The sequence below is a fragment of the Falco biarmicus genome, chromosome 8, assembly GCF_023638135.1.
Source record: "Falco biarmicus isolate bFalBia1 chromosome 8, bFalBia1.pri, whole genome shotgun sequence".
Taxonomy (NCBI): domain Eukaryota; kingdom Metazoa; phylum Chordata; class Aves; order Falconiformes; family Falconidae; genus Falco; species Falco biarmicus.
Window position 1 is genome coordinate 60,466,229 of NC_079295.1, and position 20,501 is coordinate 60,486,729.

The following is a 20,501-nucleotide window of genomic DNA, read 5'->3' on the forward strand; positions in this document are numbered from 1 at the left end:
AGGGTCTACACGACCCAGACAAAACCTGTGGACCCTTCACTGCACAGCTGACCTTACTGACTCACTTGGGAAGGTCAGAAGATGGCCAGAGATTAAGACATGGGGCTGAGATCTGAATAGGTTTGGACGTGGGTTTTCCACAAACTCAGGCGGCGTTACTGACCAGGTCTTCACTTGGCCATCCAAACCCAGCTGATCCAAGCAGCTTTCTGGTCTGCAGAGCTAGAAAGTAACAGAAAGTACACAAAAATCTTTCTGGGATTATCAAGTTCCTTACATGCGTCCATTTTACCCTTACCACACTTCAGTCACTCCGGCTGTATGCGCAACTCTTCAGGAAAAGCTTTAGGAATTAAGTTAAAATATGAATTAGACTTCAAGAAGGTTTGAAACAGATATTGGATTTATTGGTCAGCTATGAGTAGGAAAATACATTGGTAAAGAAAAAGAAGACCCTGTATATAAATATAATACTAACTAGTTAAAATTTGACCAAGAAGAAAGTTCCACTGAAGAGAACAGTAAAAGCCCTTGTTTACCATCAGACCATATTCAGTTTCCCATTTATCTTATTGAAGAGCTGCCTATAGACAAATGCAACATTCTTTGAGCTTAGTGCAGATAATGTGCTGGTTTTTGTTACATGAATGGTAAACAAGAGTTAGTCCAGTGCATTACACATTATACAGAAGTACTGTGAATAAAGACTAAGATACTCTATTTTAGACACTACTTAAACATACCAAGACACTTAAGTGTTACAAATTTATGCAACCAAAAGAAAAGAATAGCAATTAACATACTAAAAAATACTGTGTCCGGCTGGATGAAAAAGGCTTGCTACTTAAGCGGTTAACTGATTTTCTTTTCAGTTTTACAGTGTAATTAGTTCTTTTTCCCGCAAATGGTGTTGTAATTATTTTGTCTTTCATACAGGTTTTGTATGGTTGAAAAAGCAAACCGTCAGCTATTTTCTAAGTCTGCTCTTAAAAAAATAAACTTGAGAGATTTGCTAAAGTTACATCAAATATACATACATACAATGTTCTTAAAGTCAGTTTTGACAAACGCTAGCCAAATTTACCTTTTTTATTTTTAAAGCTGCTAAAAGAACAAAATAATTACAACATGCACTGACTTATAGGCTCTTTTCACACACCCCTCCCCCTGCTACTTGAGCTAAGTTAAAAGCAGTAACTTGTGGCATTAGTCTTGTAGTCTAATCAACTCTTTTAGTTAAAGGTGTGTTTCATCTTACACTTTGACACCCAGAATTCTCGGTAAATTAAACTAGACAAGATGTGGCTGACTGTACTTTAAGTGGAAAAAAGCCTGGTCTAACCTAAATAAATCCTTTCAACCCCAAAGATGTTCTGTGATTTTTGCTATGTGTGCTTTTACAACAAGAACACTGAAGGTACATTATGGCAACACCCCAAATCACCTCGAATAAAAATATTGCAAATAACCATTTAATGTTAAAAACTATGAAGCAAACATTTTGATTTTGTGAAGACATGGTTTATTGCCTTATTCTATGTTATAGCTGGAAACTGAGACTTCTGAGTTAGATTTGTTTGTCATGGGAATATATTTTCTTTGAGATTGTTTGACAAAGTTTATTTCAGCTCTGTTTCGGTGCCATCTGGCCTTTCCCTATATTCAAAGTATTTCTCCTTCCTTCAGCCCCACGTCATGGCTGCAGTCCAGTTAAAACCCAGTGAAGTCAAAGGAGTGTCTTCAATGTATTCAGTGGGTTTTCGATAGGGACCTGATGGACTAGTATAAAAGCTGGAGGAAATGGTTACTTAAATGGACCCTTAGACTGTAAGGTGACTAAGCAGGAACAGTTGTGTCTCCAAAAGCACAAGGGGCCATATTTCAACATGCTGTCATAAATTCAAATATTTTTTAAGACTAAGCAATACAGGAGAACACATACTGGATAAAGCTCAAACCTTTAGAATCTAACAAGTGCACTCAAGCTCCAGCATCTATTAAAGTAAATTATCCCCCTCTAAGAAATACAAAATGAGTAAGTGCTTCCCTTCCCCTTCTGTAAAGCTTTCTGGACTCATTACACAATCCAGATAATCAGAAAAGAAAAATAGTTTGCTTAGTTTGACAAGCTAAATTGGCTTATCATAACTGGAAATTGTCATGATGTACGTTACCAAGACATCATTAAGGAAACATGAGTAAAACACCTTTTATTCACACTTTACAAAAAAACCCAAAAAAACAAACAGAAAAAAAATAACACTACGCATTAAGTCTACTACAGCAATACTACCAGCATTTCAATGTACTGATTATAAACTGGACATGTTTGGTGTTTTCACAACTAAAACCAAAACAAAATAACCCCAAGAGATTAGGTCCCAGACAAGGATTCAAGATCAAAATTTCTCCTATTGAAATTTTAAAATGTACATTTTACATAACCGAACTGTTTGTAATTTTTTACTTCCAGCTTAAAACAGAACGGTTTGAGCACACTTATGTGCTGACTACTTTTCAATAAAATTTTGAATCGTTATTACCAATTCACTCTTTATATATAAAAATTCACAATATTTAGAAAGTTTTCTCTTAATGCTCAGTGTCCTTTTGCTTCCCTGCCCGCAGCTGAAACAAAAGCTGTTTAAGACCAAGCTCTCTATCTTAATTTTTTTTTTTTTTTTTACATTGATTATTCAAGTTGTATTAGTTTAAGGAGATGATAAAATCTCCCTTTTAGGATACAAATAGACAAGTTAAATTTGTAAGCTGTTATGTACTTGGCTTCATGACACAAATGGCACTGAGGGTACACTATAACTTCAGTCTTGCTTGACACTTTAAGATAAGACTTGGTCACTTTAAAAAAAAATGATCTGAAGAATTGTCTTTGGGACCTGTATTGAAAAATGCATTTATTTTACACTGCTTCATCAATAGAAAATGTAAGGTTGTTTTTCTTTTTTCTTCAAGGAATTATACTTTCTGAAACAGAGGAACACGCTTAAATGAAAGAGAATTCACATGATAGTAATTCTTAGTGGGAAAAACGGCACTGTGCAATGACACTGAAAGAAGCAGTGCATGGGTATTAGAAGCTAGAAACTGTGTACCCATAACCTGAACATGTTCAAAAAGTGTGATATTCAATGCTTCACAAAGGAAAAAAAGATGCCACAGCTTATACAAAAGTATCTTCATAAAATTTTCACAAGTGTTAACATTATTTAAAAAAATAAAAGAGGATGCACAGGATCTCTCTGCATGCACAGGCAGTGCTAGTTGAGAACAAATTTAAGCAGGCACAGTGGAGATAGGACAAGTATTTAAAACAGAAATGAAGAAGCTGTACACAAGTATCCCTAAATTTTACTTCAAAAGTTAGAGACGAGAAAAATATCTGAGTGTATACACATCAGCAATAACCTTCAATCCATACAGGTCTACTTATATTCACTGCTTAGCTTATCTGTTCTGTGAGAACTCTATGCTTTTTTCTTTTTAAATCAGAAATAGAATTTATTTAGTTGTCTCTGTAAGGTATCAAGATTTTATAGGTTTGGATTTTCAAAGCAACATTCTCAATTGAACATAAAAAGTAGTATAAAAGGGCTAACGAAACCCTAACAGTGCAAATCATTAGCAGAGAAAACCTGTGACAACCTCTTTTACAAGCTGGCCTTTATAACACATGAAAACAGATAAAAATTTAGCCTTAGTTTACAATACAATCATTTTCCAAATCTGATTTTTCTTTTTTTAAAGTACAAAATCTCATAAATCAGTTTTTCTGTTGTTCATATACAATCAATAAAGGCTAAATTCAAATTCTATATTTTACAAACAAGTCTGAAAAAGGAGGGAGTGAAGTACGGAAGAATGTTCTGTGGATGTTCCTACTGGCCTCAAAAAAGTAGTGCTACAGATAACTGTGCAAAGAGAGTATACTGTATAACAATTCCCTATTTCAAGGCATAAAATGTCACGTTGGATAAAACAAACAGGAAGGTTAATTGTAACGTATTAAGGGTGCAAACGCACCAATCGCTGTTGAACAGTATACAAAGTATATAGGGCTCAGAATTGTGTCTGTTGATAGCACCTGGCTTTTACTATGTCTTTAGCAAATAATTAGATTTAAGATTAAGATTATTAAGAAAAAAAATCCCTGTTGGCCATACCTCACTCCTCTATATTCAGATTTTACAATTGTACAAGTTAGATTGAGGTTGCCCTCTAAAATGTACTTGACTACCTCCTGCCAGGGAGATGGATTCCGTTTACAGGAGGCAGGAAAGGCAGCAAAAGCTCCAGTTGTGCAAAAAGTGAGAAGTGGTCAGAAGGGATAAGTGGATGTGGACAACCACTTATATTGTTCTCTATTAACCAATGATGATCCAAAGGTCCAAGAATGCCAAGTATGTTTAGCTGAGGTTTAGAGTAGAAGATGTAGTCAATAATACCCTAAAGCAAGAGAAGAAATAAAATCAATTATTAACATATAATTCTTGGCCCAAGTTATTCTTCCAAACAAGGGGTGAGCTCAGTATTATGAGTAAGTGAAATGCTACCATTCCTTCTCTATAGCACATCAACTTAGGAGACTTCTACTTCCTGCGTCCCGTGGGTTCCTCAGTATAAACTAGGAAAACAAAAGAAAAGTCCACCCCATATCACTTCTGCTGTGCTTTTGTGGGTTGTAATTTCCAGTCTCCTACATAGCTTCAAATCACATTTATCGGATTTTGAAGAGGAAAGGAGCCATCTTTTTTTCCACTGGGCAACAGAGCACTGAGAGCTTTCCAGGAGCAACACGGATTATTTCCTTGCAGTTGATATCTTAAGTGCCCCCACTGTACTATTTAATTTAGCTTGGAGTATTAAAATACAAAATCTTCATATTTACAGGGAAGGTTAACAGCACCCCAATTCTTGCAAATCTATTCCAGGTTACTAACAAGAAGGAAAATTTGGTTTCTAAGAGTCTGAAATCTTGGGCTCTCTAGTTCGCGATGTTTTAAACATAAACTTGATGAATTTACTGTGAACTACCCAAGCAGATTAACTTCTTTGTTAAACGATTTTGTAGAGCAAATCACGTTAGTTAAACTTCAGAATGGAAAGCTTTTCTGAAATATCAGCCAAGTCCTTACCTTGAAGTCAAATGTGTAATTTGTATAAGGCATTAGACCATTCTCATAGGCACTCTTCAACTTGAAACCATGTGTAATTCTTCCATTTGTTGTTCCATTCTTTCCATTACAGCTGAAGTTAGTAAGACTTTCATTGTATCTCAGTTCCTTAAAATCTTTGTGGTTTGTTTCCACTCCACCAGTGCTCAGGTACTCAACAACACCTATTAGGAGAGACACATGCCCACGTGAAGGTATTAACAAACATTCAGCAAATGAATGTGTAGGTACTTTGACTCATACAAGCAACATATGACAAGACAGTCAGCTGTAGTTCTTTTAAAATATGGCAAGACAATATATACGTGGAAAACCAAGAAGGTTAACAAGGAACGGACTTGGGGGAAGATGAAGAAAAGTGGAAGTAAAGTTCTGTAGAGGCTAGGTAGTCAGCTTCCTCCTCTTCTCCTCTCTATGGCTCAAGTCCTGGCCTTCAACATTTGGCTAAAATGTTGCAAAAAAGCCAGCTTTTGAAACAGTACTTCAAATAAAGTTAAAGAGGCTGCAAAGCAAGTTGACAAGATTTGTGTCTTGGAAAACTGTGATCATACCTCTTTAATTTCAGAATAGCTGTGCTAAGGTTCTGGAAGGAAAACAAACAGTCAGACACATGAACTGGCTATTGCAATAGCCACTAGCAATACTTGCCTTCCTGGGATCAGAATGAATCAGATTTCTAGTACTGCTGAAAAGTAACTGCTCCTATTAACCCTAACTGATGTTAGGATTTGCCATGCAGAGACAAGAAGGAAGGGAGGGGGACCAGAAATGGAGATTATTATACTGGAACAACTAGCAGTAAGAAGGAAGTACAGCTCTTGAGTTCAGCACTTCAGCTGGGTGCCTGAGAAAGCCAAGGCAGCGATCACTGAATCTGTTCTTACCTCACACTTTCTAAAAAGTTGCCGCCAAGTAAAAAAGAAAAAAAAACAAACCCCACAACCTTGCATGTTAGTGAAGAGCTCTGAAGAATCCTTTCTGTTAGGAGATGTATTGAATTTCAGAAGTCTTAAAATATTTGGGATACAGAAAATTATTGTATGGTGGCAACTTTACAGAGAAGAACCCACCTTCTCACACTTGAAATTAAGAAAACCCAATTATCAGCAACATATTCATGTTTCCAGTTATTTTGGGAAGATATTTCTTCCTTTCCATTCCTGTATTGTAAGATAACAATGAAAATGCTGCTGGAAGACCAGACATAGCTATACTACTGCACAGACAGTAAGGTCACTCACAAAAGAAACAATTTATCTTTTCTCTCTTCCTTCTATTTTCTTAGTACCTTTAGAGCTTATGTATCAAACAATGTATACTCTAAGTTGAAAACAAAAAAACCCAAACAGTGAGACCTTAACAAAAATAAACAGTGAGACCTTAACATTTACATTGTTGCAAACTTGAAACAGTCTACAAAAAAGAAAACAAAAAACAAAAACCAAAAAAATCTTACCAGAGTCCGGTAGAGAATTGAGATCTGCACACAGTACAAGTGGAATGGTTCCAAGTTCTCCCGAAACACCAGGTTTGAGACTACGAGAAGCTTTGTCAATAATGTTCTTTACCTCGGACAGGAACATCATAGTCTGAACCAGCTTCACATCAGAATAATCTGGGTCCCAATGCATATGCGCATTAGCTACGAGAACCAGCTGCTTTTCCATCCCAAGATGTGGCTTTCCAGCTAGAATTTAAAATCAATTATTTACCTTACATGGTCAACATACTGCTGAATTTTAAACAAGATGTTTGAGGTGAGGAAAGAATAAAACAAAATACCAGTATAACTTGAAGAGGGTTAATACCATTTAAGAGGGTCACACAACTCCCCTAACATCCACTGAATGTTTTAGTTGATGTAAAACATTGGAAATAATTATGTTTCACATTCAAGACCATTAAGAGATGATCTTGTTACAGGTAATGCTTATGTACCTAAGAATACTGTGAATTAACAATAAATAACAGAATCTTAAGTAAAGGCAAATAGTGTCCTTCTAAAAAATTACAAGTTTTCCTCAGGTTGTGATAGTAAAACAGGCACTGCTCATATCTTATCAGGCAATAAGCAATGAATTTTAAGTTATCCACATTACAAGTTACCTCTCTTGCTAGAAGTGCTTCTTAAAAGGCTTGCTTGTTAGAATCTGAATTAATAAAATATCATTTGGATAAATACAATACAGGTTGAGTAGGTACCCACTGCGATACTTACAAAACCAATTTACATTTCCTAAATTAAGAATGACAGGGCAGAACAAACAGGTTGTATAAGAATGACAGTGAAGAAAATAACAAGCTAAAATGATGCAGATACATGATCCAGAAACACAGGACTAACACCAACTGATTCTTTAATAACTGTATACAACTTAAAGCAAAAAACACTCAAACTCATGTCTTTGTATGTCTTAAGCATAGAGTGGGAAAAAATAATCATTTAAGAATATGACTTCTCCTCAAGTCATCTTTGGAAATAAATTTGTCTGAGCAAACAAAGCACAGTTATATTCATCTGTAGAATCTAGTTTCTCTGGTTTACTGTAACAAAAGTACATTTTTTCATTTACAAAATACAATCTATTAAAAAAATAAAACTAAATAGGACTTACATGACATTTCTATCAATTCCTTTCGCAGTTCTAATAATACAGCAACTCCAATGTTATCTTTTGTCATAACTCTGTTCAGCATAGCTTCTGAACCTTCCGAGTTTGCCATAGCTAGTTGATTGAACTCAACAGTATGTTTTTGAACCAAAGTAAATCTGAAAGAGAAACATCATGTATATTTTTTTCAGCAACCAGACACAAAAGGAAATGTTACAGGTAACTCTTTTAATTAAAGCTCAAACACATTTATGATGCCAACATCTCAGTCAATCACATAATTTCATAAAATCCTAAACCGAAATCAAAGGATATAGTTTTCCTAGTGATTTTTATGTATTTTATACTACCTTAGTTTCAATTAAAAGATTTTTCTTTCCAGACAGAAAAAGAGAGAGAGAAAAAGTAGTGCTTGTTTCCAATTCTGTATCAGTTTCTAGTTCAAAGATGCAGGTTTAATAGAGAGGGACTAAATTTTTCTAAGCCAGAAGGTATCAAACCTGGCATCTACATTTACTTGTGGAAACAAAGGAATGGAAGCAGCAAGACAAAGCAAAGTTATTACCCTCATATACAAACAGTTGTACAATATGACACAACCAGTAAGTGCTGCAGCTCTTAAATAACGGCTTTTTTTTGGAAGTGAGCAGTGATATTAAATGCCTTTGTCTTCTGCTTTATGAGAAGACTAATGTATCTAAAAGTCAACGTCATCTGAGGTCTTACTTCAGCAATTTTGGGCATTATCACTCCTTTCCTCAAAAAAAAGCAAAAAATAACAGTATTTATTTTCATTTTTTATGATTAACACCTAATGGTTGGGGGACACACATTCAACAACTGAAGTACAATTTAGTGAACTCCTAACCTGCAATGCTCTAACAGAATGAAATCCCAACTTAAACACAAGTTCAAGGTAAGATTTTCTATCGCTAGTTGTGCACAGAACGATTTCTCTCCTACAGACCACTCTAACAACAGGATTGCTCTGTAACAAACAATGAATGGCTACAAAAAGGGCGACTAATGTGAAACTGGGCAAGACACAATAGAAAGCTTTGCAAAACACATCACTTACTTTTCTGTTTTGAAAAATATTGCACAACCATCAACATGTTTTCTTTCCTGTTCTGACATTGTCCTAGCTCTAGATTTTGGACTGAAGAAGCCATTGTAGCCACGTTCTTTCAATTCTACCAGGAAAAAACTGTAGTACTGTTCCGTTTCAACCTCCTATAAAGTTATGAGACAGCACAGCATGAATGTACTATTAGCAAAATACAGAAGACTGATACTACTTAGTCTCTTCAGAAGTGTAAATCATTTTCAAATTAGATTTAAGGAAAAAAAATGTAAGAATTAAGTACATCAGAGAATGCAAATTTGAGAGCAATATCCCTATCTTAAGAAAATATAAATGAATTTCTGTAATCCCCAGAGTTATGATTATCTCAAGCCTTTTATTCAAGAACGTGTCAATTATAGCCCCACATACAAATGCAGGCACAAAAACACCCCCACATACATTTCTTTGATCAGCAGCTGCTGGTTCACATTCCAACTACCGTGGCTGAAAAGCATTCTTTTGATGTCAAGCAACAAATAATGTTCTAAACACCACTTCTTTTTTCTTCTGTTTTTGGAAGGTTTTGAAAACAGATCATTTACTGCAAATACATTTAATGTGGAGAAACCAGCACATGGGAATAGAAAAGGAAAAGAAATAATGGTGTATCTTTTACCTGAAGACTTATGATGTCAGCATTGCAGCTCAGGATTTCCTGCATAATAGCTTTTTTTCTGTATTCCCAGTTCAATGCCCAAGATGGACAATAGCCATACAGCTGCCGTGTAGCATATTTATCACAGAGTACGTTGTAACACATGACAGAGAACAAGGCTGCAGAACAATAATTTTACTTACATACTGATAAATTTAACAACAACAAAAAAATTATATATACAATTACGTTCTTGGCTTTTGCTTCTGCAAATTTACCAATTCATGCTTCATTTGCTTCAATCAAAACACAGCATGTGTACCTATACTAACAAAAAAAATTGTCAGTCCTTCTAGGAAGATAAATCACAGGTTTTAACTTATGGCAGCTGTCTTCTAGTATTTAGTTGGAAAACAAAAACCAGCCCCCCCTTCATATTATTAATGCAGTAAACAGCAGACGTATGTACTTTATGCTAATTGGCACTCTACTGTGAAAAGCCTAAAACAAAGTAAGTGTATTTGAACATTTACATTTAATAGCTATACAAAAGTTTGCAACCTCTTCAAATAGATTAATTAAAAATCTATCTTACGTATTACCACCACCAACCTGCAACAGATCCATAGGCAAGGTATGGATCCCTTCGCACAATGAAAAAGCATAGGTAAAATAAAACCGCAAATGTTTCCACCTCAAGAAGTTTACAATTCAGGTGTAAAGACAAGAAACATCTACTCTTCATTAGTTTGGAATAGGAGTGATAATGAGAGAGTTTGGGGCAACTCGACAGGTAATCCAGCAGCACAGATTTTGAGTTTTGTTTTCTCGAGGGTTTTTTTTGTTTGTTTTTATAAAGCACTAAGGAATTTGCAGTAGGACAATGAGATGCTTAAAAGCTTATTGGGAGCTCCTCTCAAACACGGAGTACAACTCAGAAAAAAGGAGTAAGACAGTTATTTGAAGATTTAGCAAACTGAGGCAACAATCTTGGGCTGACTGGGGGTCAAAGCCCAGCATTTTGAAATAAATGGGTGACAGCCAAAGACAAGCTGCATTAACATCGTTATCTTCAAAGCAACCGCCTTAATAAAATTAATAGGGGAACATACATCAGTACTGAAAGAGAGGACGCTGCAGTAACTGAGAAATACACTAAAATTTTTGGTGCACAGGTAAACAGAAAAGGCTGCATTTTAGACGATTCATGCAGGAAAAAAACGTAAAAAAATTAAAAATAACCTGAATCCAAACAGCAAGAAAAGTGCTGAATCAAAGACGAGATACTGGTTACTTAAAAGAAAAAATTTCTACATTTTTGGGAAATCAGCTCACGTTCTTTATTTTTTTTTTAATTCTTCAACAAATGTTCAATTAAACCTGTTATAATTCAACTATATAACTAATTGTGGACAACATTTTCAATTCCTGGGAGAAGGACATTAATTAAAAAGAAATTACTTTATAGTAAAAGATGGGTAAATCTGGAACAGATGTTCCAACCGAGATAGAACTACTTCAGCTGGCCAGTCAGCACTGCACAGATGATTGGTTATTTAAGCATTAGGGTTTTTTCAGTAGATAGTAAAGATCAACACCTTTTATTAGTGGGGAGGCAGGGGGTGGGGAATCTTTAAATCCTTAGTGTGTTCAGTACCTGTTGGTCTTGTACGGTCTGGTTCTTGCAACATAATCCAAGATCTTGGAGGTGGCTGTTCCGTTGAAACTACGGGAACATTTTAAAGTAGAGATACAAGTGATAATCACATTTATTTTACACAGCAGAAATAAATGTTTTAAGAATGGTCACTTACTTCTTTTTGCAGTACCTGCCAAATTATCAAGCAAATAGTTCAGTAGCCTTCGTGTCCCATCTGGTTCCTGATAAAGGTTCAGAATATCCTGTGTAAGTGGATTTCCTGCAAAGAGATTTAAGGAAACGCTGAATAAAACAGACAGAACCGTTATGAATTTATATATCAGTGTTCAGCTGACATCTCTGAGAAAAGATACTGCATCTACTATGAACTATTTAAGAGGTTTCAGGTCTTACAGCCCAAACACTAGATGTGTGAACAGCTCTAGTGAAGGTAACCACATTCTCTCCTGCATCTGTCTTGTGACTGACCACCCCAAGGGCGGTCACTGGATGTAACAGTAGTGACGAACTGGCATGGTACAACACGCCAGCAGAGCTGAGGAGGCCAAGCACAGGAGCCACCTCTGCTTGCTCTGCTCAACGCAAGTGCAACATCCACCATCAGTTTATTTGCCAGTCATATCTGAGTAGAGAGTCCACCATCTGCCCAGCGCATAAGCCGATTGTAACAGTTTTCACGTACAGCGCAGATGGAGGTTATCCAGTTTAAAGGGGGAGAAAACCCAGACTTTTGAGACTTAACAGTGTTTGCAGGTATTGTATCACTCAGTGCTCCTGATTTTGTGATACAAGTTCCCCTGAGGTCAGCAATTTTATCACTGTAATCCATACAGTTCAGAGGGAAAAAAACCAACCCAAAACCAAACCCGGGGAAAGATTTAAATTACTGCTTGCATAGCACAGTACCCTACAGCAGTACAAAGCACGTTCCCTTTTTGACTGGAGTTGAATATCTACAATTAACTGCAGGCTATTCCTTAGTTAAAGGAGCACTGTATTCAACCCCTATGCAAGCTACAGAAAGCTACGCTCACTCTGCAGAAAGAGATGCAAACCTCTTTAAATGTGGAGTGCTTCACCAAACTCATTCTTTTCTTTTTCTAAATAATCCCTAATTAACAATATTTGTAAATGTGGAGTAAGTACCTACATCTAGGATTGCTATTCAGTAACATTTTATGAACTAGGAGGCTACAGCCATTACATCTCAGAAACGATATCATTAAACAAGCACGGATACCAAGAAAAAGTTGTAATAATACCTTTCAGACCCAAAGTCTGTAACTGGAACAGTTTTCCCAGCTCGAAAGGTAAAACTCGTAACAGGTTGTTATTTAAATGTAGTTCCCTGTAGACAGAGCAAGAATCACATAGGGCTGAAAACAGACCAATATTTGTCTTCAGCAGTATAGTACAAGAAGTTTAACTAAAAGGAAAAACAATTAACTAGTAAACCACAACATTGAAGAACTCGAAGACTAAACAACAATAGTCAGGGAAATCCTGCTGTAAAACACATCCAGAGACAAAATACACATTACATTGAAGTACAGAGGAAAGTAGCTGTTTGGTGAGTTCACCTTAAAAAGTCAGAAATTTTGTAAACATTGGAAATAATTAAATACTTCAATGACCACAAGTGACGAAGCAGTAACAAACCAGACCATGAAACAGTTCAGCTATGATTAAAGGCCAAAGGGAAATTACATCCCAGAAAACAAATAAGCAAAAAATTGGGGACTGTGGCAGTATGATTAGAGCTATGATATTACCATGTAACAGTCATTTACAACAGTGATTTTCTGCTGGGTTTGTTGGGTTGTTTCCATAATTTCAGTGTTAAGACAAAATATATACTTTTTAACTTACAAAACATGCTGACAGGAACAGAATTAATGTCCTGAACTGGGCAAAACCCTGGACTTATTAAGAGCTTTTCACTTCCTTAAACATATTCCCATCTAAGCAGTAAAGACTTCCCTCACCATATTCAATATAAAGCTGCTACTTCAAAGTGTTTACAACTTGGTGCCTGGAGTCTTGAAAAGTATTTTGGGGCAACAAAAAAGGGAAAAGAAAAAAAGAAAAAAAAAAGCAAAATAAACTTGGATGCCAAGAGTTACTCTTTCAGATTTCTACAAGACAGCATTTGAAGCAGAGACACAATTCTTCTAGCCTTGCATTTCAAAAGTAAACTCTGCCTTCTGTCTGGTCCTTTCCTAACAAGGGCTTCCTGAGAAATTCTCTCGGTACCCCTGCATATTTAGAAACCTTGGTAAAAGCAAAGTGGCTTGTTTTAGAGGCACTCTGGGGTGTGTAATAGTGGAAGAAGATACAGGAGGGGACTTTCTTTTTATAAGTCACTGCTCAACCGACTGCCAGACTACAGGACACGTAGTCAACTGTGGGGTTTTTGTTTGGGTTTTTTTCCAATACAAAATCCCATAGACAAGAGCACATGTTTTACAGGGAAACTCAGAAGCCCACTGTGTCATTTTAGAGTTTCTAAGTGCGAATGAGGCACCTGGCACGTAGAAAAGAGGATGAGGTTTAAAAAAAAAAAATTGAACAAAGTCAACACCTCCACTAGTTCTCAGCACATTGGAGATATAAATAGCTATTATTTTTAGGGATGATATTCTATATGACATTATACAGCTACTAGTTTATTCTTTAGAAAGCTACTTTTCCTCTAAGAGCTTTTCAAAGCACTGCAGAAGTCTAAAAAAAGTTCTGTATAAATTACAAAAAAATATACTGAATTCTTCTAGAGGAAAAACACTGAGCTGGAAGAATGGCACAGTAGTAGGTATCACAGTTTCTCTTGGATGAAAGAATTACTTTTGCTAATGATCCCTGCCTCCACGGAACCTGCCCTCTCTACACAGCAAAGGGGACCACAGCAAATCCCACACAGCAAAGTCCATAGAATCATTTAGGCTGGAAAAGACCTTTAAGATCATTGAGTCCAAACGTTAACACAAGACTGACAAGTCCCACTCAACCATGTTCCCAAGTGCCACATCTGCAAGTCTTTTAAATACCTCTGGGGATGGTGACTCCACCACCTCCCTGCACAGCCCGTTCCAGTGCTTGACCACCCTTTCTGTGAAGAAATTTTTGCTAACCTCCAATCTAAACCTCCCCTGGCACAACTTGAGGCCGTTTCCTCTTGTCCTGTCCCTTGTTACTTGGGAGAAGAGGCCAACACCCATTTTGCTACAGCTTCCTTTCAGGTAATTGTAGAGAGCAATAAGGTCCCCCCTGAAGCTCCTTTTCTGGAGGCTAAACACCCCCAGTCCTCTCAGCCGCTCCTCATGAGACTTGTGCTCCAGCCCCTTCCCCAGCCCCCTGCCTGTCCCTGGACACGCTCCAGCCCCTCAGTGGTTTTCTTGGAGTGTGGGGCCCAACACCTGAACACTGTATTTGAGGTGCAGCCTCCTCAGTGCTGAGTACAGGGGGACAATCACTGCCCCTGTCCTGCTGGCCACACTCTTTCTGATACAAGCCAGGATGCTGTTGGCCTTCCTGGCCACCTGGGCACACTGTGGGCTCACGTTCAGCCACTGTCGACCAACATCCTCAGGTCCTTTTCCACCAGGCAGCTTTCCAGCCGCTCTCCCCCACATCTGTGGTGTTGCGTGGGGTTGCTGTGCCCCAAGTACAGGAGCCAGCACTGAGCCTCGCTGAACCTCACACAACTGGCCTCAGCCCATTGACCCAGCCTGTCCAGATCCCACTGCAGAGCCTGCTGACCCGCAAACAGATCAACATTCCTGCCCAACTTGGTGCAAGCATCCGCAAACTTACTGAGCATTGCGGTGGGTTGACTGTGGCTGGGACATCAGGTGCCCCCCAAGACGCTCTATCACTCCCCTCCTCAGCAGAACAGGGAGGGGAGAAAATAAGATGGAAAAAAAAAAGTGTGGGTCAAGATAAAGACAGTTTAATGAAGCAATAGTAAAAGTTGCAAATGCAGAAGCATAGGAAAACAAAAGATGTTATTTCCTACTTCCCATCAGCAGGCGATGTTCGGCCACTTCCTGGGGAGCAGGGCTTCAGTACGTGTGTAGTGGTTGCTCCAGAAGACAAATGTTGTAAATAACAAATGCCCCCTCTCTCCCTCCTCCTTTCTCTTAGCTTTTGTATCTGAGCAGATGTCATATGGTATGGAGCGTCCCCTTGGTCAGTTTGGGTCAGCTTTCCTAGCTACGTCCCTTCCCATGATCTTGGCCACCCCCAGCCTACTGGCGAAGCAGAGGGGAAGGCTGGAGGGACAGCCGTGATGCTGTGCGAGCCCTGCTCAGCCGCAGCCAAAATACCAGTGTGTTATCACCCCCTTTGTAGCTACCGCTACAAGCACAGCCCTATGGCGGCTGCTACAGGGCTCAGCCAGACCCGATACAAGCGGGCACGCAAGTTCTTTCAAGCATATCAAGAAACTCTGCTTTACAGCTGAGCTTTCCAAGATAACGTTACAGTGTTTATTTTTTCTCCTGTTTCTGCAAAGATCAGAAATTTTACTGCTCTGACACCTCTTCCTTCAAGCACATGCAGTAAAAAGGGAGATGCAAGGAGCCTCAGGTGAGCTTTGCTGTACAGACCAAACCCAGAGCTCAGATGTGGGAGCTGGAAGACCTGTTATCAATTCTCACATGTGAAAGCACAAATGATTTCTGAGACTCAGGGTATTAGCTATGCCCAGTGTTGAATTATTGTTAGTTTGAACAACTTCCCAGAAGCTATGGGAAGCGTCTGCAGTAAGAGCCAGCCTGAAGCATAAAACTCCAGCACAGCTGAGCCCTGCAGAGCGCTATCACATAGGATGTGCTTATGGGTTTTTCCTGACTTTCACCCCAGTGAAAAGAAATCATCTGCATCCTGTGGAAAGGATCAGCTGCAATCACTGAGAACAGAGAGCGCACAGTGGGTTAATGCACTAGCTTTTCACATCTAGAGATGTGGATTCAAGTGTTATGTTTAGGTCATAAATAGAAAACTAGTGCGATCCTAGACCTTAGCTATACATTTCACGTTCACAAGATTTAGCCTTCTCTACTCAGAAAAGACTTAGGACTTGAAAGAGCTGAAGCTTCATAGAATCAGCTAGAATAAATGGGGAAAAGTGTTGGGAAGAAAGCATAATATGTTTTGACACTACTGATGACTATACATTTGCTAAGCTAACTCCATGTATGAGTATTACTCTTACAACCATATTTTAAAAGAAAAAAGACTGACAAAAATCAAAGGATGCTAATGAAGTACAAAGATGAATGTGAAAATATTCTAGTAAATGTGGGATTTCTAGCTCACAATACCTGAGGGGTGGGTAGAGGAGGGAAGAAACCTGTTACTAATAACTGCCTTTAATTGAAACAGTAATGCAAAGCTTTCTTTAGAACAGACTACCCCACAGCTGAAAACAACTACACAACACACTACAAAACAGAGCTGCCAACTGTGCTCTAAAAAGCAATGTCCCTTTGCTCACCCTCCAAGGTTGAGACTAAACACCTTGGAATATGAGCTTTTAGTACCAATTTAATCGGCTAGTTTAATCCTCCCCAACAGAGTGAACTTTTCTAAAGTAGATAACACAATGACTGATATTTCTACATGCAAACTTGCTTTATTTCCAGTTTCAGAGCTGTGCTGGCAGTCCATTTCTCTATTGTCTTCTTTATTTCTCATAACATTCTCATTACTTTTAGACTCAGTGTTTTCTGGATTTGAGAAAGCTGTCCATAAGTGTCTTCAAAATTAAAAGCAATGAAGGCATTTACTGGTGTCTAATAAACCTAAGATAAGGCTCTTCCTTTGCATTAAGGGCAAAAGAATGCTGCCTATAAATATTTGCTCTTATACAAACCACTTCTGTATTTACAGAACAGTGTTTTTACAAAGTGAAATGCTGCAGACTTCATTATAATCTAAATAGGCATCACTATTCATGTTTTACTTCCAAAAGGAGGTATCATTCCATGCAAACTTTGCACATCTTGGTACTGTAAAATGGGAGGGAAGAAAGATGCTTTTAGAACATTTTTTTCTCCTCCCCAGTTTACACAGGAATGCAGTTAAATGACAGCAAAGGTGGGAAGGAGACAATATTACACAAGTTGCAGTTGTTGTAAAATAAACAGAATAAGAACTATTGTTAAAAATACTGAAGAGAAATAAAGAGGAAAAAAATGTTGCTAGCATGATTATGTATGTTTAATATGACCTTTCCCCACCTTACTATGAGTTAAAAGCAATTTTTCTTGTGCATCAGTATTTCCTAGAGAAAAATGCCACAAAAATATTTGTAAAAAAGTCTGGTAAGAGATGCGTAAGAGAGGAAACCTGACTTGGAAAAATATGAAGTGGGTGGTTGTCATCAAACTGAGCACTTCCAAAGCTCATTCCGTACTGTCGTACATCGGAACAGGAGATCTCAGAAGAGCCAGTATTGCTATACCTGCACAGGCCATACCAAGTATTCAGGGAGACAGGTAAAAAGAAGTGAGGAAGGAGGAATTTCCTTATGCTTTTAGTTTACTAGAATGTAAAATTTATGTAGCACCAGCTTAGACTTCAGCAAAGATAATAAAGAGAACAATTTTAACTCCTGTTAAAATTTACATACCTGAGTGACACCATGTTTCCGAGCTCTGCTGGTAAACTGCGAATTTTGTTAGAGGACAAGTCCAGATATACCAGATTGTGAAGCTTGGCAATGTCTGAAGGAATACGGGATAAGGAATTGTCACTGAGATGCAAAGCTGTCAAATGGGTCAGTGTCCACAATGACGAACTTAAGCTTCTCACTTTCCCTGCAGAAGGATGGTACAAGAGAAAACAGCACATTTAAAATACATAGGTTTATCAGTAACTACACATTTTGTAAGTACGGGGAGGGGCAACTGGAGGGGGAGTTTAGTTTGGGTTTTGTTGATCAGTAACTACACATTTTGTAAGTACGGGGAGGGGCAACTGGAGGGGGAGTTTAGTTTGGGTTTTGTTGTGTTTTTCATTATTGTTGTTTTATTCAACAAAAAATCCATTAACCACCGAATCTATAGATCAAAAAAATTCAGCAATGCATAAGAGAATGTAAGGAGCTGCCAGGGATGCTCAGATTGCTTTCTTCCAATTCATATTTAAGTTTTAAACATCTGTCTTTCTCAAGTTCCATACAAAAAAAGATGTATTTACTAAATGACCATGAATTCAATAATTAACAGAGGTCTAAGATACAGATTTTTTTTCAAATATAGTTTGTGTTTGAGATAAAAGATACTCTTCAGTTTGCCCATTATTTCTACGCAACATCTTTCAAACCAAAAATCTTTATTCTATGGCATTAATCCAGGCAAGAACAGATAGAAGCACTATATTTAGGGTGACTAAGATGCTTAGTTGAGAACATGGATTTCCATCTGGCATTCAACTAAAAGCTGCACAAACTATTGCCAGATATTTAAAAAAACGGTATGATTTTTGTATAAACTGAAGGGTGGAAACATGGCTTTGTGTGACAGAATCAAGATTTTTACATTGCCGCATGCAAGGAATGTGAGATATCATCAGAAGGTCTCAAAACATTTCTTCTTTCCAAGATTCTCCCCCACGCCCTGCCAGGAGCGGATCCTTTTTCATTTACAGAAGTCATCTCACTGTACCAAAAAGCATTAAAAGAGTACTAATGCCAGTTTGTCCAAGGGAAAAAGTTACTTGCAATGGCCTTTAAAACCCCCACAACTCACCAATATTAAGAATGGTCTGGTTAATATTATACAAACACACCCCCTTTGTAGTTCCTTTACTTAAATGACTTTCTCTCAAAATAAAAGTAGTTGTATTTACTGCCTGGGGAAAGCTATGCTGATATATGTGTAACTGGGACTCAGCCCCTGGTAAAAAAAGGTTTAATACAGATATAATTTCCAGTGAGCTATATGAAAGTGAGTGGCATAAAAAAGCCTGCAGTGAAAAAGCTCAGTGATTTAAATGAGAGCAGTTAAAACATTTGTGGCTTTCTGTATTAGATGACAAAGTATTCTGCAAGGAAAAGACAGCATGAACACTAATAAAACAAAAACATTGTCACATTTTATTTTGCAAGGCAAATGCATACAGCTCTTAAAAAGGATTCATGCTACTGTAATGCTCATTAAGACATCTTCTGGAAGGTTTTAAATACAAATCCATAGTTCTTTGCATTTTTAAAACTGAATTAACACCTTCCCCCCACAACACACCCCAATGCAAACAGGTGACTGTGATCAAAGAAACCCTTGTAGCTGAAAGGATTTCCAGCCAGCATCACTGATCCATCCTTTTCACTACCTACACCCCTCTTGGCTGGAATCAGTCTATAGTGAGATTACCAAGCATGAAAGGAAAGAGCCATCGCTTAATGCATTTCCTGTGCAGAGGCAGCAGATGTCCAAGTGGATATCCAAGCCTAATGCTGATACACAATGCTGATTCCTGAAGCAGCCTTTAACTAGGTTTCTGCATCTGTAACCTTCAAGTAAAGAATGCTATTCACATGTTAAGGCACGTGGCCCTTGAAGCAAGACACAGATTCAATGATCTGGACGGAAAGCCTCTTCACAATTCAAAGAATTCTGTTTCTATTCTTCCTTCCATAAATTTTTCTGTTGGGCAGTCATTTAGAAATACCACATGGCAATTTTTGCAGTCACTTAAAGAACTGCCATATTTAAACAAAATTTCAGCATAAGTTTACAATAACACAAAATTGTTTTTGAATTCTTAAAATATTTGCTTCAATTTCCTTGTAAACACACTTATGTAGCAAAATCAGAATTTACTCTACAAATCAAAAGAGACTCATGTCCCACACCAGTTAGAATTCATGTTTATGAATTCTGAGCATTATCTTCTTTTCAAGAAAAGATCCAAAAGTCAAAGAGTAACCCAAAGCTAGCACAGTTCTCGGAGGGGTTTTTAATTTTTTTTTTCTTTAAATCTCAAGAACAGAGCAAAGATTTACAACTGCTTTTAAACTGAAAACTTCTGCTTCAGTAGAAGCTATACTGTCATAGACTAATACAACATTGTTGTTACATTACTTGAAGTAACAGCATATGTCTATATATCAACCTGAACTTCACCCTCTTCTCTTTGACAAATTAGATCTTAAATCCATGCTTTCACCCTCCCCATCTTCTTAAAACACAAAAAGCTCGCATCCATATCCTCATCTTCCCAACCTTTAGGATTCCCCACCTGCCTCAACTTACCCCTCCTATAGCTCCCTATGTTATCCCAACCTCTGCCCTTGACACACTCAGACACTGGC

General features: G+C 37.7%; 1 protein-coding gene across 4 annotated transcripts in view; it reads right to left on the reverse strand.

Moving 5' to 3' along the window:
- Positions 1-381: 381 nt before the first annotated feature.
- Positions 382-20,501, reverse strand: part of CNOT6 (CCR4-NOT transcription complex subunit 6) — a 35,454-nt gene continuing 15,334 nt past the window's right edge. For 3 of the 4 annotated variants that reach the window (XM_056348886.1, XM_056348888.1, XM_056348887.1), the window contains 10 exons: positions 17,817-18,003; positions 12,448-12,533; positions 11,340-11,444; positions 11,183-11,251; positions 9,547-9,704; positions 8,883-9,037; positions 7,808-7,962; positions 6,649-6,879; positions 5,154-5,356; positions 382-4,464 (listed from right to left, as the gene is read on the reverse strand). In XM_056348886.1, coding sequence (XP_056204861.1) covers positions 4,252-4,464; positions 5,154-5,356; positions 6,649-6,879; positions 7,808-7,962; positions 8,883-9,037; positions 9,547-9,704; positions 11,183-11,251; positions 11,340-11,444; positions 12,448-12,533; positions 17,817-18,003 — 1,562 coding nt within the window. In that variant the 3' untranslated portion in view covers positions 382-4,251. The remainder of the gene's footprint in view (positions 4,465-5,153; positions 5,357-6,648; positions 6,880-7,807; positions 7,963-8,882; positions 9,038-9,546; positions 9,705-11,182; positions 11,252-11,339; positions 11,445-12,447; positions 12,534-17,816; positions 18,004-20,501) is intronic. The other variant, XM_056348889.1, reaches the window with a different exon arrangement.